General features: G+C 41.9%; 1 protein-coding gene across 3 annotated transcripts in view; it reads left to right on the top strand.

Moving 5' to 3' along the window:
* MYO1E (myosin IE) overlaps positions 1–17123 on the top strand; it is a 78958-nt gene extending 61835 nt beyond the window's left edge. For 2 of the 3 annotated variants that reach the window (XM_057384537.1, XM_057384536.1), the window contains exons 19-28: positions 1920–2064; positions 5274–5388; positions 6067–6236; positions 6374–6519; positions 6994–7140; positions 8656–8813; positions 8961–9053; positions 12633–12837; positions 15370–15539; positions 16040–17123. In XM_057384537.1, the coding sequence (XP_057240520.1) occupies positions 1920–2064; positions 5274–5388; positions 6067–6236; positions 6374–6519; positions 6994–7140; positions 8656–8813; positions 8961–9053; positions 12633–12837; positions 15370–15539; positions 16040–16116 (1426 nt within the window). In that variant the 3' untranslated portion in view covers positions 16117–17123. The other variant, XM_057384538.1, reaches the window with a different exon arrangement.
* The last annotated feature ends 642 nt before the right edge of the window (positions 17124–17765 follow it).

Below are 17765 nucleotides of genomic sequence, written 5' to 3'. Positions count from 1 at the left end.
AACAGTGAGAGTTGTCACATTATCAAACTGTGAAATGCTTAAATAGTTCATGTYATAGAATAATCTGTTTCTTCTGCCCTGTAGACTTGTCACACCAGTAAAATGTATGAAGGTAATTTGATTAAAAAGGAGAATTCAAAATCTCTTGTTACTTTGTACCCAAGAGCTTCACTTACATTAAAAGGTCTTGAATCGTGTTTTTTCCTCTACCCTTCTTTAYAGCTCAGGAGATGTAGGGGAGAATTTGTAGCATGCTGAAGTGTCATGTCACAGTGTCTTGTGTGGAAGGTAGCAGTTTCAAACACCTTTAATAATCTCAGCTCCTTTACCTTCAGACTTGCTTAGACCCACCTAGAGCTGCACTGTTGGCACTACATGATGGGCCTGCAAAAGAGCCTGGCAAATAAATGAGCTGGGAGTTACTTCAGCTTACAACTCCYTACTGGGTTGCATCTATTTATCCCATAATACTGGTAAATTGCATAAATGTGTACGTGTACACATTGTCTGTGTGAACATGGATTGTGTATAATACATTGCTATATTTAAGGTGGTGTAAGTGCTGCTTCGTTACAACATCCAGCAGAGTACCCGAGCATTTGTTAACTGAGAGATTTGAACATGAGAACATCAGTGGTTTGAATCCTATGAATTATTCAGAAGTTACTCTCTTTTCATGCACCTTCTATTCAAAGGTGTTTGAGTTTTGTGATACCTTTCTTTTTAACTGTTTGMTATTTCTGTTTGTGTGGTATTGTTACTTAAATGGCATGACTCTGTTTCTGCTTCTTGGATGGATAACATTTTAGATATGATGATAGTGAGTAATCAACATTCTTTTAAARTGTTTTCCAACAATTCCTTGTGTGATTTTTGAGAACATTTTACAACTGACCTCCATACTTGATCACATTTTTCATTTGTTGAATAGTCTTACTAATAAGCATGATGAACATAGTTTACATAACTATGCCTAAGGCATTAAAAGAAATTGTCAAGAGTAAAGAATGTAAGATTTTGGGGAGAAGTTTGTCTTAACACGTTTAGCTGTTCTTCAGTCTTGTTGTCAAAGGAGCCTAAACAGCTGCTGTGAGAGAAGTTCCTTATCCATAGATGCAGTGGGGCAGCTAAAGCCCAGCAGTGCTTCTTTGGTGGGCAGTGGAACGAAAAGCCCAAGTGAAGCCTGAAAAGGTGGACAGTTAAAACGGAGCTACAGTCTGGCATTTACTTAATTCTCAAGGCTTATAGAGGACACCATGAGATACAAAGCTATGTACTTCCTTCTGTCCAAAACATGTTAGTGCACTTCCCTGCCTCTTGCTGCCCCTTTGCGTGGTCAGTTCCCAGTGTTCCCTCAAGGCAGCACCAACATCACTGTTACTTCCTTCGTGCCCCAGAGGCCAAGGCAGAGGAGATAGAGCCAGAGTGGCTCCTTGCCAAATGCAGCTCAGCTGTTGAACTGGTGGGTTAGGAGCACAAGCTGGGCACTTGCTCAGAAACAGAAAAGACCTTGGTGAGAATAGGATGGACTGAGAAGGTTTGAGTGAGAAATTGGACACATGCTTGGGGCTCAGTTTAGAATATCAAAGATGTAGGTACTCAAATGTGGACCGTAGGTCATTGCTGGTGAATAACCTTGCCCTGGACTTAAACAGATCCCAGCAGAACTTTCTGCAATTAACTGCTGCAGTTACCAGATAACTTAGCATCTGGAAATGGGAGACTCCAGGGYATTGTTGTTGGTTGTTTGGTCTCACTAAACAAGAAAACATCTTAATATTGTGCATCTTCACACACACCAAGCTCTCAGTCCTGCTGCCATTGKCAACCTTCCCCAGAGTGAGGCTGACCAAGAGTCACTAGTGTTCTGCTTCTGCTGTTTGAGCCCAGGTTTTAATCTATTCTTCTTGGTGGTTCAGGTATGCCATCCTGACCAAAGCAACCTGGCCCTCTTGGAAAGGAGAAGAGAAACAAGGAGTCCTYCACCTGCTTCACTCAGTCAACATGGATCCTGACCAGTACCAACTGGGGAAGTCCAAAGTCTTCATCAAAGCCCCAGAGTCTGTAAGTATGGCAGAACACCATTCTCTAAGTATGCAACTGTTTGCTGAAGTCAAAGTTCTGCTGAGGTGGGGAAGTGTAAAAATCTAAGACAATCTGGGCATGTCTGTCATCAAGGYTGTATGAAGGGCACACTACATAAGGCCACTGCAGGGTTTTGACACTTAATACAAAAAGAATTAAGTGCATCAGGAAGAAGAGATGGGATATGAAGATGCTTTRGTATCAAGGACATTGGTTCTTTTCTCATAACAAGAGCAACTGTTGAAGTTAGAATAGTCCCCAGGTATGGTAAAGATGTTACACAGCACTGAGTAAATCAGTGTTCCAGAACAACTGCARCTTGTAATCCCAAAGATAATATTAGGGAGACATCACAAGGCTGTTTTTATCCCGTGGCTACTAAACCATGCAAAATCTGTTGGGAAAAAAAGTTTTCTTATTTTGCTGTTCAGAAAAGGTGTTAAGGAAAATCTGTGCTCTGCTGACCCTCGTGTATTCCTGATGCATTGGAAGCAATGAGGTTTAGTTTGTGTAGCACGTCTTGCAGTTGAGCATTGATTTCTTAGTGCTTTATCTGAAGTTACATGCTAAAATAAAAGCTGAACTCTTCTGTGACTATCATTTGCTGTTCCAGGAACATGTTTTTTTCTCTGTAGAATAATAGTAATTCAGGCAATGACACTGCTGTGTCCAATCACATGGAAAGATAGTTGTTAAAGGAAAAAAGATAATGCTTCTCCAAGTTGTAATAGAAATTATGTTGTTGCTGCTATAAATAGGGTAGGATACTGTTCAGGAATWATGGGATTTACATTCCTGCCTGTATCTGAGAGAGATGTTTAAACACTGCATCACCTMGTGCTCGAGATGTTGGTTATTACAGTACTTTAGATGCATATTGCCAGAGCTGGAAACCTATATGGGRTTGATCCTACTTGGTCATTGCAACAACACCCAGTTCTGAGGGGAGTGTGAGCTTTACTTGCTTCTCTGGAGCACAAGCCATGGTTTGAGCTTTACCTGCTTCCTCTGGAGCACAGGCTGTGATTTATTTCTGGAGATTATTGGGAGTTTTGTCTTACRAAGTCRGTGCAATTTCCTGGCRTCTRTCTTCTGTTYAGTAGCCAAGTGGCAAGTGCTGCCATGGGATTGACAGATCAGTTCCCCTTCACTCAGTTAATAATCTGTACCCCAGTCAAGCAAATATCATTTGCTACAGGTTATTTTCAAGAGGAAAACATKGTTATTGAGTGGAAGCATCTTTCTATCCTGATGCATTTTTGTGATGCTGAGTCCTAGTTGCATGGGTATGCCATTTAGTGGTGTGTCTGTGAGTTTTACTGAAGGGCAATTCTGCAGGTTAGGACAACGTGAAATTGGAAWTTTTTTGGGGTTGTGTTTCAATTTAAATTAATGCTTTCAATTACTGTATGCATCTTTTTTTTAATGCCATGAAATCTATTTTTAAGTAAGTACCAAAAAGAGTGGGCTTTTTTTATTTTAGGTTGAAAATGTTTTTGTGAGCTGAATCTTTTAAAGCTTGATTTATATGTTTTATTAAGAAAGACAATCATCTCATATTACTAAAGTATTGGCTAAGGTTGTATTGCATTTGAGTAAAGAAATCTTTTAGATGGTAAATGAAATTTTTTCTTTCTGTCACCAAAAAGAGCAGATGTTCATCAGATGAAAAATAATTGATTTGCTTGTGAATGTAAGGGGAGGCTTTATAATAYGTATTATAGGAAAGGGTTTATGCAGTATCTTTATTTCTATAGTTTTAAGAACTGTATTTTAGCTCACTGATTTAGTTGAACTTCCATTATGGTGACCTTCAGCTGCAGGTGATAGAGTATTTTGCTCTGAGATCTTGCAATTAGCATTATTGTTAGTGAAATAAATGGTGAGTGTTTATGAGAGACAGCATCAATATCATCACWGTGACCACTGATGGCCATGTCCCTGCTGCAGCTGAGGATGTTTTTGCATCAGGAGCTCTGGTGCCTGTGCTAAACCCCAGCCATTGTTTGTGCCCCGGAAGAGATTTTAAAATTTTTTTTATATAAGTTTGCTGTAGCTGGAGAATTGCTAACTGTGAAATAAGGTTTTATGGGTGGCAGAAAGGAGGCTTCATTATTTACATTTCCATCACACACCTGAATAAATAACACTGTTTAGGAGCAAATGAGRTTCTGTGGAAATGGTTTGCACCAGATCAAGTTTCCTTTTTAAGATCCTTATGAACAACAGTATTTCTTTAGATTTGCATGGTTTACAGCAGCATATTAAAAAAAAATACTAAAGCCCAGGTTTGCTTTTCCATATACTTGGTTTTACTAATTTTATTTCTTTTGAAAGGTAGAAGAAAAGTCTTATGATTATTTAACACACAGTGGAGGGAAGTAATAAGCAGCAGTCATGTCAGTGGACTGATAGAGTGCTGTGATTTAGCCAAATGCTTGTGCTCCTGATAAGACAAAAACCCCATTTAACTAAAGTATGTAAAAGGCTATATGAATATGCTGTATCCTACAGTAATTATGAGGTTGTTCTAATGCATTAAATTTMTATATATTTTAGCGGGACCTGGGAAATTCTCAAAAAAGGGGATGCACCTTCCATTCCTGTTTTGATAAAGCAGTATTTTCTCTTGATTTCTGACATTTTAGACCCAAACATCTTACTTTGTCATACTGTGAATTATCAGGTTATAGTTGCAAGTCCTGCAGCCAGCTGACAACCTCACAGAGGCTGTGAGAGAGAATGGAGCTGGTGGACATGAGGATATGAAATTCAGCCAGGGAAGAAAGCTGCCTGTGAGCAGTGAGTTAAGTTATGCATTGCACAGATGCCCACAGACATGGCAACATTCTGACAGAGAAGTAGGAAATTCAGAGGACATGTAGATGGAGGCTGAAGAAATGGCCAGTGGGGAACCTTCAGTTGCACCAGTAGAATATTTCAGGRAGAATCCATATTCCTCTTCCTTCATCGTGGGATATGGAACTTAATGGGCAGACTGGTAAGAGCCACAGCCACTCAAGCATCAGAGATTTCTTGCAGAAAAGATTGCCTTAACATTCTAATCTCAGATCCTGCAGTTGTGGAAGAGGCACCAATGCACTGGAGAGTTGTTTAAAGTAAAATACAGCCTTTCCTTGAACTTTGCATGTAAAATGTTTGATCCACCTCTCTGTCTCTTTGTACAGCTGTTTCTGTTAGAAGAGATGAGAGAGAGGAAGTACGATGGGTATGCCAGGGCCATCCAGAAGGCCTGGAGGAAATATGCAGCCAGGAAAAAATACGTGCAGATGAGAGAAGAAGGTARGTCAGAACTTCTGATGGCAGGTACTTCACACATGGCTCCAGCAACAGAAGGAACCACACAAAGAGGAAGGAAATCTCTCCCTCTATGTAGGCMAAAGTTGCATTGCAGCTGTGTCTCAGAGTGATTGCACATTGTTGGACCCCTGAGGTACTGCTGATGAGGCTGATGGCTCTGCATGCTCAAATCTCTGGGGCTGCCCTATGTTTTGCTGTCAAATCAAAGCCAGACTGAGTAGGACAGACATCAGAGATGCTGCAGGGGAAGCAAAAAAAGAAAATGCTTCCTACAGTTATGCAGGATCTGAAYAACCTGTCAGTGATAAAATCAATCCAGGGACTCTACTGCGTAGTTGTCTGTGACCTGGACTGTGTGAATAAACACACTGGGTTTAGAAGGGTTAAATTTCCAGTAGTGAGAAGTTCCTTCGTTCCAGAAGTGCTCCACATTAACCAGAACTGCTTAGCTTGGCATCAGTGTATTTCATTCAGAGTAAATTTAATATCCCATATATCCTATCTAAAGATCAGTAGCAGTGCTTCACTATTTTTTCCATGTGAGAAACAACTTGGTTATCTCTTCTTCCCAAGAAATTCTRCTTGAAACAGATCTTTGAGAGCATGTGTTTAGGAAATTTAGTAAATGCTATTGATCAGTGTTTATTTTTGGTACTTAAGCATCAGATCTATTGCTGAACAAGAAGGAGAGAAGAAGGAACAGCATTAACAGGAATTTTGTGGGAGATTACATAGGCATGGAGGACCATCCTGAGCTACGCCAGTTCGTGGGCAAACGGGAGAAGATCGATTTTGCAGACACTGTAACTAAATATGACAGACGGTTTAAGGTGGGTGTAACAGCAGCATATCCTAAAGATGAATTCTGCWGGGAGTTGTCTTCACCATCCATTCACACCCAGAAAGTGCCCAGGACAGGGTSACAACACGTAGGACACAGCTGTGTATTTGCAATGTTGTGTTTCAGAGTGTGAAGCGAGATCTCGTCCTCACTCCCAAGTGCATTTACCTGATAGGACGAGAGAAGATAAAGCAGGGCCCAGAGAAGGGCCAGGTGAAGGAAGTCCTGAAGAGAAGGATGGAATTGGAGAGAATTCTTTCTGTTTCTTTAAGGTCAGTGCCTGGAATATACTTTTCCATTGACAGAGCAGTTTGTGTAGGATGGGGAAAATTAGTTGGTTGATGAAGTTGGAATTGAAAGCTTCCTTTCTGAATTTGCTTGCTGTTGGTTTCAGTACTGCTTCAGTAACCTTCAAATTTCCAATTTATCTCCAATCACAAAATCTGCCATTATTGAAGAATATCTTTAACTGTAACTTTAGGAGCACATGTTTTTTTGCTAACAGTAATTACTGTAAAATGACTCATACTATTCCTGTTTCTAAAAAGGGATTGTTTCAGATATTCTGTTATCACCTCCTGAAAAAAACCAGTTGTCAGAAAGCAAGGCTCTATAAGTAATGCTGCTTGGTCTTCATTATGTTTTTAAAAATTAACCATGAGTACTCTGCAAATGCCATTATAATGCTGGCTGTATTTGCTGATGAAATTTTAAACTGGATGATACATGCTCTGATTTCCTTGCAGCACTATGCAGGATGACATGTTCATTCTACATGAACAGGAATATGACAGTTTRCTTGAATCAGTCTTCAAAACGGAGTTTTTAAGCCTCTTATCAAAACGATACGAAGAGAAAACACAAAGAAAACTACTTCTGAAATTTAGCAATACGTGAGTTATGGCTTTTTTCAATGGGGTTTTAGGGATAAATGTTTTYTGCTCTTGCTGCCAAGGCAAATGAGTGAGTGCAAAGTGTGGAGGTCCTGACGCTGTACTTTATCTTAAAATAATAGGATAGCACAGTGTAAAACCCTGTATTGTGTGAGGAGAGTAGGCTTTGTGGTTGCCTTGTGAGGGTAATAGGTTAGGATTTACCAGGGCCACTTGTCACTTCCCATTGTGTGTGTGTTGGTGCTGAGCTCTTTGTTCTCCTGACCATGGCACTGGGCCCAGGGCTCTGCAGCTCTGCCATGGAGCAGTTCTGCCAGCAGAGCCCAAGGCAGGGACACTTCACAGCTGCTCCTGTCAGGAGCAGGGAGCATCCTCTTCCCGCTCCTTCACCTTGACCAGGAGTGCAAACAACTCAGTGAAGAGTTTGAAACAATTCTGGGCACATAATGTAAGTCTGAAATGTGGACTTTGTTGTGCAGGAAACTGCCGGGCGAAAGAATAATTTTAAAGAGGCCTCACTTAAATAAATGATATTGCAACGTTTTTAGAAATGAGCCTGAAAACCTAGAGCAGGTCTGATAYGCATTTTTGCTGTGAAGACATGCTGGAAACAATCCCAGCAAACATGTGCTTTTGTTACTACTTCCACACATTAAGGAGATCAGCAACAGCAGGCCTTGGATTTGTACATTTATTTTATTGCCTTCCAAAAAGTGGAGGAATTCTAAAAGGCAACAGGAGATCACTATTTGARTTTGGAAAGGGTGCAGGAGAATTGATGTGTGGAACATTACTGTAACATAYGCTTCTGTGTCCTGGGAATTCAGAGCCAGTACCAGGAATAAATGTCATGTATTATACTTCTGGGGTCSTGCCCAAAACCAAAGCATAATTTTCTAAGCTCGTATCTCAGTACAGTTCAGAGCACAAGGATAGTGTGGAAATGCTGGGAAAGAATGTGTGTGTGTGTGGGAAGAAATGTAAAATGAAAAGGTTGAGGTACATGTATGCAAAACTGTTCACTTGCAAAACAGCACAGGGCCTGCCCCAAAGGACACCCATGGCAGTGCCCAGCCATCCACACATCTGATGTGTGTCACCTTCAACAGAAGGTGCAGGGGAATGTCACAAACAGAGCACTCGAGCAGCTCCAGCAGAGGCTCTGCAGAGCCTTTGGTAGCTGAAGGCTCACACAGCTCTTACTTGGGCTTGTGCAGTGCACRTTTTTCTTCAAAGCTCACGGTACTTTCTCTCTGTCCTCTCCAGGRCATCTTAAACTTGTTATGAGAAGCTGTACCAGGAAAGTTAAAACGCCAATTAAGAACATTTAAAAAAAAAGCATGGGAAAAAAGGTTTAATTAGGTGGTTTATGTCAGCTGAGTCACTCATGGAATGCCGATTCTCAGTCTTAAGCTTTTAATTTTATATTCTAAGTTATCTGCTGCCAGGCAATACTGTCTTGATTTGATGTAGAAATTCTGTTTTTTTATTGGTGTGTTCACATGCTTACATCAGGCTTGAAGTGAAGCTGAAGAAGGARAGCTGGGGGCCTTGGAGCAGTGCTGGTTCCCGACAAGTGCAGTTTATGCAAGGCCAAGGAGATGTAGCCATTCTCAAGCCAAGTAATAAAGTGCTGCAGGTTAGCATTGGACCAGGGCTCCCAAAGAATTCCCGTAAGTATGAATTTCCTCTAGAAAGTAATGAATGCTTTGTAAATTTAGACTATGGTTGACCTATTCTATCTATGCTTGGCAGCCAGCAGGACTTACCTAATTAATGTGATTGTGAAGGGATAACAGAATGTTGCTGGTTTCTTTTAGGTCCTACTAGACGGAACCTTACCCAAGGTAGAGGGTATTCCAGCAGGTCTCAAAATCAGACTTAYCCTATGAGAGCTGCACCACCTCCTCCAGGTAAGTCCTCTTAGTATGGGCTAACARAACAGAACTCCAAATGGAGGCTTTCATTTTTCTCGTCATCTGGTAATTTTTACACATTAAAAAAATCATGGTAGCGGTTTAAATTTCTCTTCATAAGATCCTGCCTGGAATACATCCWTAGGCATTCCATGAAATGTCTTGCTGGAATCTGCAGACAGTCAAACTGATACTCCCTTGTTGTGGATGGTGACTTGTTCAGACAGTGGTATAAGCCATTCAGTCTAAACCTGACCACTGTACAGGTACAAGCTGTGTGCTTATCAACCCATAGCCAATGCTTTGCAGTGAAACTGCTTTCAGTGCCAGCAGTGTGCAGAATGCAATTTGTGTCTCATTGTTCTGCCCTATCAGATGTGTTACAGCTCCTGTGTGCCCAAGTGCTGAGACACAGCAGCTCTGCCAGTGAACAGCACGGCTCTTTCTGATGTCATTAGGGTGTTCCACTCCTGCCCTGGGCAGATATGATCAATTTTGCTTGTGAACTCAGAGGGGAGAACAATATTCCATTGACCCAGCATTTCCCAAGAGGTTTTTTTTACTTACACTCCCAGAGTGCTTTCTTTTTAACAGAGTCCTCTTTCAGGCAGCTRCCACAATGCTTGTAGTGGAAGTTGGGGGTGTGACCAGTCTCAGTCACCATATTAAACAGACAATTCCAAATCCTCACAGCTGTATGAGTCACACTAAGGACTGTGTGATCYGCCAGAACTGCTAGTGCAATGGCAAATTACTGTAAGAGCTGACCTGTCAGCAAACAGAGATAGTGAACATTTCTGCACCATCAGTTAAAGTGAGGACAGTCTGGTTTGTATTTTCAAAAAACTGTTTCAGCAATTTTATAGCTACAAGTGTCACTGCTGAAGTTAAGTGCTTTGTTGACTCTCAAGCATTGGCGTGTCACATTTAAAAGGTGAATAGAAGGCTTTCCTACAGTTCTCTAATCAGTTACAGTAACCTGGCTTTTGGTTTAGTTGGTTGTTTTTCCAATGTTAAATGCTCTTGTAAAGTAGCCACACATACCTGGGAAAACAAAATTGCAGACAGGTGTTACAAAAGAGCTCCAGTTACACTATCAGACTTTCAAGGAGTTTGAAGCCATGTCATGATTTGGGCATACTCCTCCTTGAAAGTCCCAAACAATTACCTGGGTTCTGCTATTTTCACATCTTATTTTGAAATCAGTGGTATAGTAGCTGAACAGTGTTCATTCTGTACATGTCCAGAATAACCCAAACCTTTATTTGTATCACCATAATGTATATGCAAGGTTGGCTTGGATTGCACCCAACTCCAAAAGCATGCACTTAGTGTGTGGTAGCCCTGTATCCATGTGCCTGCTGTCCAGAGAAAGTTAAAAATCCACGAATTCCTAACCTTATTCACCCATTGTGTGAACTGRATAATGGCCACCATAGCCTTAGTCATAGGACCCATGTTCAGGAAGGGAACTGCAAAGGGGAAAAATACGGCCACGAGTATGTGCCACCTGAACCAAGGTGTGCTAGACCACATGATGACGTTTAGTGAGGCTCCTACACCCCGAACACAAAGATAGCTCACCCAAAAACTTACTCCTTTTGTACCCCTTTTTTCCTCTCTGTRCCCTTGAGCCGCACTGYTGGGTGCCAAAATCTGTCTTAGTTTGAAAGACAGGTATTTGCCAATGAAGGCAGGGACCCCCCTTGGAGTGGTGGATATGACCCCCCTTCCCTCCGAATTATTACAGCTTTGAAATCACAGGCTTTCAGGCAAGAATATGGGTAACAGGGAATAACAGTTTTTACTAATACGTATAACAAGGTGAAACAAGTAACAATAACAATAGCAACAACCAACCCAGTCCCAAACCCAGTAACAGCCTCAGAGAGACACAGCCTCCCCTTTGGTGCAGTTCCAGTCCCAGCCCGCAGGGGCGCTGTTGGCTCCCGGCCGGGCAGGGCGGGTGCGATGATCCCCCGGCGGCTGCAGGGGGCGCTGTGGCGCGGGTCCCGGCTGGCTCAGATCTCCCTCGTGGCCAATGGTGGACACAAAATGGCAGAGATGGATGGAGAAAAAAAAGTTCCTCTGCAAAATCACAGCGGAAACGCTGATCYCGGTGCTCCTCTGGACAGCAAGAAACCCCAGAACGGCTGAATGAGCAAAGAGCTGAGCAGAATTTGCGGCTGTGAGATGGAATGCAGCAGAACTCAACCCCTACAGCGGGAATCTCAGGGGTCCCAGGCAAGGCACAGGGGAGAAGATCACAGTGCAGCAAAACAGGAACCAACGAGCGGAGATATTGGGCTCTGCAGAAAAGAGCAGACAAGTTCTCCTCTGCAGGCAGCAGGTTGACATTCCTCTCCGAGACAAGCAGGGCAGGAAGTGAAGTTACCCCCCGCCCCACACACACATACCCTCCCTGAGCCCAAAACTTCCATGAGAAGAAAAAAAAAAAAGAACCAAAAAACTGCCAGGGTGGGCTGTAGACCTTATTGTCTTTACTAATCGCCCTGCCTTCAAAAGGATGACCTGGCAATCAGTGTATCCCAGCAACAAAACGGGAAAGAAAAATTCCACAAGAAAGGAGGCAAAAGGAGAAACCTTAACCCACAACAATTGCAAAGAGGGGTTGGTGTAGGAGTTTGTGACCCTTATGCTCTGCCACAGTACCCAGCAAATACCAGAAGTAGCAGTTAAGGCAGTAGGGTTTTCCCAGGTGCCATGAGTATGAATTCTCCTCTCTGCACTGCTGTTTCTGCTGATGTTGAGCAGGCATAATCACAATGGGAAAGGAGTGGGTCACCCATATCATTAAGGAAATAGATTTTTAACAGAAGCTTGGCTCCCATTTTGTTCCGTAGGGGTTTTAGGAATGTAAAGCATTGCAGACTTGAGCTCTTTAGGCCCTGATACTGCAGTAGTTCAGACAWGGGTGGGTTTGCTTTAAATTTAAGTTAGAGACATAATTATTTAAGGGCATATACCCCTGTCATCTCCTAGAAAATTCAAACTCTTTTCAGCTATCAAAGTAGCATCAAGGCTTTTTTTTTTCAAACAATAAAAACCCTCAAGCAACCTCCCCTGCTTCCTCCCCCCACCCCCGGTTGTTAAAATAAACAAGTATTTATAGCAACTTAATAAAACCAGTCAAAATCTTTGAATATGTGATAGACTGAGTTTGAACTTCAAAAGAAAAGGAAGCAATTCTGGCTAGCTTCGATTAATCCTTATCTGGATTAAATGTTGCGCAGTATTTTAGAAAGGTGGGGTGGTACCAGGTTAGCTAAACTGGAACTCAGCTGAGAGCTAATMATTGTGCCTGGAACACTCAGGGCACATGTCTTAAACCTGAGCATGAGTCCATGAYGTTATGAACCCAAAACAGATTGTCAGCAGCCAGAAACTGAGTATAAATCATCATTTCAACGTGATTTTGTTTTCAGTTTGGTTCCTTGCGAGGTGGGGCTCTSTGACAGCTGAGTCTGACAGCTAAGCCATCAATCAGCACATGGAGAGGTTAYCTTTACTGAGCTGAGTTTGAACTGCAGGCACTCACACTTTGTTTACTTCTAGGTCAGCAGCAAAATGGAGTAATAAATGCCCCCCAGTCTGCAGCCCATCCCCACATCCCAGGCAGTCACTGGGCCAATCAGAAGAACCTGTACACAAGCATGACACAACCAGTGTTACCACGGCAAATGTCAGGAGGAGTGGGCAGGGTTTCACAGCAACCAGAAAGCTTGGACTTCTTGAAAGTACCTGACCAAGGAGCAGCTGGGTAAGATTTTACGTTGAATCTCATTAAAAGATGTCCATTTTTGCAAATAGTTTCACATGCTTGCACTGTTTATGACTGATACACTCTGTACATCAATGATGAGGTTCTGCTGTTGAGCTGTACTCAGAGGTRTCATCATCATCTTCCATCAGATTCAAAAATACATATTCCATCCTAGACACTTAGGAATAAAGGTGAAGTAGTTCTAGTTTATTATCTGAAATTTGAATGTTGAAGGCCTTAAAAAAATKGAAGTTTTTCAGTGACCTAACAGTTTCTGCTTAAACTCAGCCCTTATTCCACTCTCTTGTAGAACATTAGTGGAGCTTTACTGTAGTGGGAATCTTGAATGTCACTTAGTTGTCTAAGACTGCTGCCTATTCAGCAGTGCTAGTAAAAAAAAAGAATTTAGTTTAAAAAATGCAGTTTGCTGATGACTCCCAAGAATGGCATGAATGGGGGTTTTGGATGCAGCAAAAGTGTATTTATTTTTAACCATATCACAAGCAACTTTTGTCTCAGCTGTCAGTCAGCAGACGAGCTCCTTTACAAGTGTTCTGCACTAAATTTCCCCATTGCATTCTTTGGCTGTGTGATCCAGTAGGCTCATTTAGTATATTAGCTACAATGTTAGTGAGAGCTAGACACCTCACAGAAATCACTAATATAAATGTGCATTGATGGATTTTGAGTATGAAAAGTGCACAGGGTTCCTAGGAAGGAGGGGTCTTTCTAGTTCCTAAACACAGCCCTAGACCAAAGTGAGGTRGGTACAGAGGTCTTTTCAGTTGCACTAATGGCAACCATTTTAACCATTGTCCCAAGTGTTACCTGTAAAATATTTCAGGCATATTTAGAGCACTGTTCTGTTTAAGATCAAAGTTCAAATAAGAAAGAAGTGGCCMCTGCCACTTATGTTACCACTTTCAAACCCATCAGCACATGCTAACACTTTTTAGGCACATTACCATCTTGTAATAACCTTCGTGTCTTCAGGTGGTGGAATATTCTTGTCACATGTCAGCTTCTCTTGTTAAACTCTTCTACTAATATTAGACTTTAYTTTGTCCTGAGACTACAGTTCATATAACGACAAAAACATGTAAGCCATAGGATAAAGCCAAAACCAAATAGCCCAGGTTTTCTACAGCAGTGACTGGAAACCTAAAGTACCAAAATCCTACTGTAGTGMCATTCCCAAGGCTGTCCTCCTCACCATCATGGGGCTCCTTCATTAATGCACTGGAAAGAAACAACACAACTGCATACAGCAGTGGATTTCAGATGACTATTTCTGTGCCTGTTCTTTTTCAAAAGGAAGCTGCGAGCTAGAAGAGGTGTGAATTTAGTATTTCAAACAATAGCCATAGATGAAGTAGACCTAATTTTTAAGAATTAGAATTAGGTTTATTTTTAGCAAAGCTGCCAAGAAGGATGCAGTGGTACTAACAATCCACTACAAGACCAGGATTAAAAACAACATGCTCCCACCAGCAAAACATCTCATTTAAGATACTCTAGTTGTACTGTGGCTGCACAAAAGCTGAGCTACTTTTCCAAGACTTACGCTAAATTCCTTGATTTCCTTACGTAGGTCTAGGTTTCATATCTTATCTCTCAAGCAAAGCTAATAGACACTAAAGAACAAGAGAAACTCTCTCCTGGTAGATAAATTGAGAATGAAGTGCTGTTACAACCCWCATATAAAATCTTATTTTCCGGTGCAGTTCATTGCAGCGTTAGAACTAGAGAGAGGTGTATTGATAAAATTAAGCCTAAGATTTAATGTAAGCAACTGTTCTGCAAAAGCCAAGTAACATTATCATGGCATTACATGACATGATCACTGTTCACTCTTCTCCACATGATTACATTTTTAGTCATTCAGCACATAGATTATTAACTTCAAACTACCATATTGAGTGTAATRCCTGTTCTCTCTTTCAGCCTGTATTAGCTGATGAGCTGGCAAAATGCATTTCTTTCTTCTTTCTGCTTCCTAATCTTTGGAATGGCCACAGCTGGGACAGTTTGTGCAGCATCTCCTCTGCTGCTTCAGAGCTGGCTATAACAGARCAAGTCCATAGATGGCCCTGGAATCTGAGGCAATTTAAAAGAGATGCAAGTCTCTGTTACAGCTTAGTTACACGAATGGTGAAGGAGCAAGCCTGGGAGCTAGAACTTTGGTTTTGATACTGGTAACTAAATCACTGGGGCAAGGGGAGACACAGCCTAAGCTGTGTAGATACTGAGATATGCATGAAATGCATGTGCACATCTGCTCACATTTCAGCCTGAGCACTAAATATCTTCTAAGCATTTGAACTTACTCACCCATCTCCATCAGAAAGAGATGGCAACTCTGTCCCTCTTTCACAGGAAAGTCTCATACTGCTATTTTTAATTGTCGTGATATTTAAGAAAATCCCTGTTCTGTGATGTGGATTAAAATGAAGTCAGTAAGACTCGGGTTTGCTAAAGCTCGGGTTTGAGGCCCGAGCTCCAAGGCCATGAGCCCTGGTGTCCTGTCAGTGTCCGCAGGCAGAGCTCGAGCCGCCCGGCCCCGGCTGGAGGGAGGCCCAAGCCCCAGCCCAAGCCCAAGCCCCCGGTGCCGCAGTGCAGGGCGCTCTACGCCTACGACGCGCAGGACACGGACGAGCTCAGCTTCAACGCCAACGATGTCATCGACATCATCAAAGAAGGTATGGAGACACAAGGGCTGGGACTTGAGCACTGATCTTGAAGGTACATTGCCACTAAGAGTTAGGACAGGGCTTTCTGAACAGTTCACCTTCTCTTGCCAGGCTTGCAAATTTCCAGGATGGCTGGAGGGACAGAGAAGCCTCTTCCCCAGTCCAACCTCTGCACTCAGCTGCATGTCAGAGACAGACCAGGCACCTCTGTCACTGGGYACTGCAGAGCTGTGCATTTAGTGAGACAGGGACCGTGGCACTGGCTCTAGAGGAAAATTAGCCTAAACCACAGCTGTAGTACAAATCAARAAGTAATTAACCAATTCCAACTCTGGGTCTCCAAAGCACCCTCCCCTAAAGGCAAAATGATGTGACCAAAAGAACACGTTCCAAATCCTGTCCCTCATTTCTTCCCAAGAAGGCTCTCACTGAGTGGCACAGCTTTGTTGCACCAAGCACACAAAAAGGCTTGCAGAGCCCYGCTCCTTACCTTGCTGTCCTTGTTACAGATCCTTCTGGCTGGTGGACAGGAAGACTACGAGGGAAACAAGGTCTGTTTCCCAACAATTATATCACTAAGATATAAAAGACGGTTAGAGAAAAATTGGCATGAGGGTACCAGTGGTTGAAGATGTTTCCCTTGTCGTCAGGACGTTGTTCTTCCAAGATCTGCGGTTCCTGGCAGTATTTTCACCAGTAAATTGTGTATGAGCAGGATGAGCTACCTACAGCACAGACTTTTGATCTTTGTCTCAGCACCATACAGCAATGAACTGACCAATTATTTATTATATTTAAAACCTGGTTAAAATACCTGGTAAGTGAAGAATGCTCAAACCTACCATTTTCCTGAAACAGGTGATTTGCAGTCTGGGACCAGGGACTTCGAAATGGGTGTATTTAATAAGTGCCTTCAGCTGAGTATCAGTAACCTTTTTAATTATCTACTGAAGATAATGTTAAATGTACATTTCCTCTAATGCAGATCATTCTGGGGAACATGTTGAGTATGCTGCTACATGTCAAAAAGATTTAGGCTCATTTGGSATATCACCATCTAAAAAAACTACTGTGATGGTCTATTTAAGTAATTCTGTACAGAGATGTAATGGAACTGGTTTGTGTTTGCAGGTGTGTTTAGGGACTCCAACAGGCACTGTAAGAATTTAAAACAGAAAACCACATAGTACTGTATGCTAAACAATGTTGCCTTCTTCAAGATTTATATTATAATATGGCTGGCCCATGTTGGATTTATGTTTAATACTCTACCTGTTATAGAAAATGTCTTTATGCAGAGCTGTACATTTATAGAAATAGTTATATACTGTATATAAAAACTGGTTATGATAGAAACATGTATAAATGTATAATGTAGTAGGCCACTGTTCTTATGAAGTAGTACTGCTAGAATTTTAATGCCAGGTACTTACAGATATGCACTACTCCTCCTCCTTTTAAATAGCAAAAGCACAGGGGTTACTGCCCAAGTCTGATTGCCTCCCCCCCAGAGTGGCTGTTGCTTGCCTTGCAGTTCTGAGAATTCCTGCTCTGCCTTTTGAACCTCCATAAAATAAAACACCGGAAGATCAACAGGTCTGTTCTCYGTGCACTTTGTTCTCACATACACAACAGATCCCTTCACAACAACAGCTTCAGGACTTTACTGCAATTAAAGAAAAATCTCTTTCKTCATCCCCAACCAAATTATTTTCACTGTGCCCAGCTGAAGTGCATTTAATTCTCTCATGTGTTAAGAGCAATTAAAAATCCCTGCACATGTTGGAATTAAAAAGTTGCATAAGCTTTAAGGTACAACTAAAAATCTTGAATCCCTCATTCCTAAAACACTGCCTAAGTCTAATTCTGTTCACAAACCCAATCTTCCTGAAGATGTGACTGATTACAGAAGCTGTTTCTGGGAGCTAGAATTGAGACCTCATTCYAAGGGATGAATTAATTACATGCAGACAAGGAATGAAGCACATTTTTCAGAAGACCATTTGTAGTAAGTGCTAGGCTTACTGATCCCAGAGGAGAGAAAAATCTGCTKGAGGAGATAAAACCCAGTAGCTTCAACATGCTTTCCCACAGGGCTGCACTGAGGTCTAGGAAATTTCTGTAGCATTAGGCTTTTCCCTTCCACATCAGAGCCAGAATTATGGGAGAGGCAGGGCAGGGAGGAAGAAGATATGGGCAAATGAATAGGTCACGAAAAGTTAAGGGGRCTCTTTT

This window comes from Malurus melanocephalus, unplaced genomic scaffold (assembly GCF_030028575.1).
Source record: "Malurus melanocephalus ecotype Western Australia unplaced genomic scaffold, MMel_1.1 scaffold_717, whole genome shotgun sequence".
Lineage (NCBI taxonomy): Eukaryota > Metazoa > Chordata > Aves > Passeriformes > Maluridae > Malurus > Malurus melanocephalus.
Note: the sequence above shows the minus strand (reverse complement) of the source record. Positions and strands in the feature narration are given on the sequence as shown.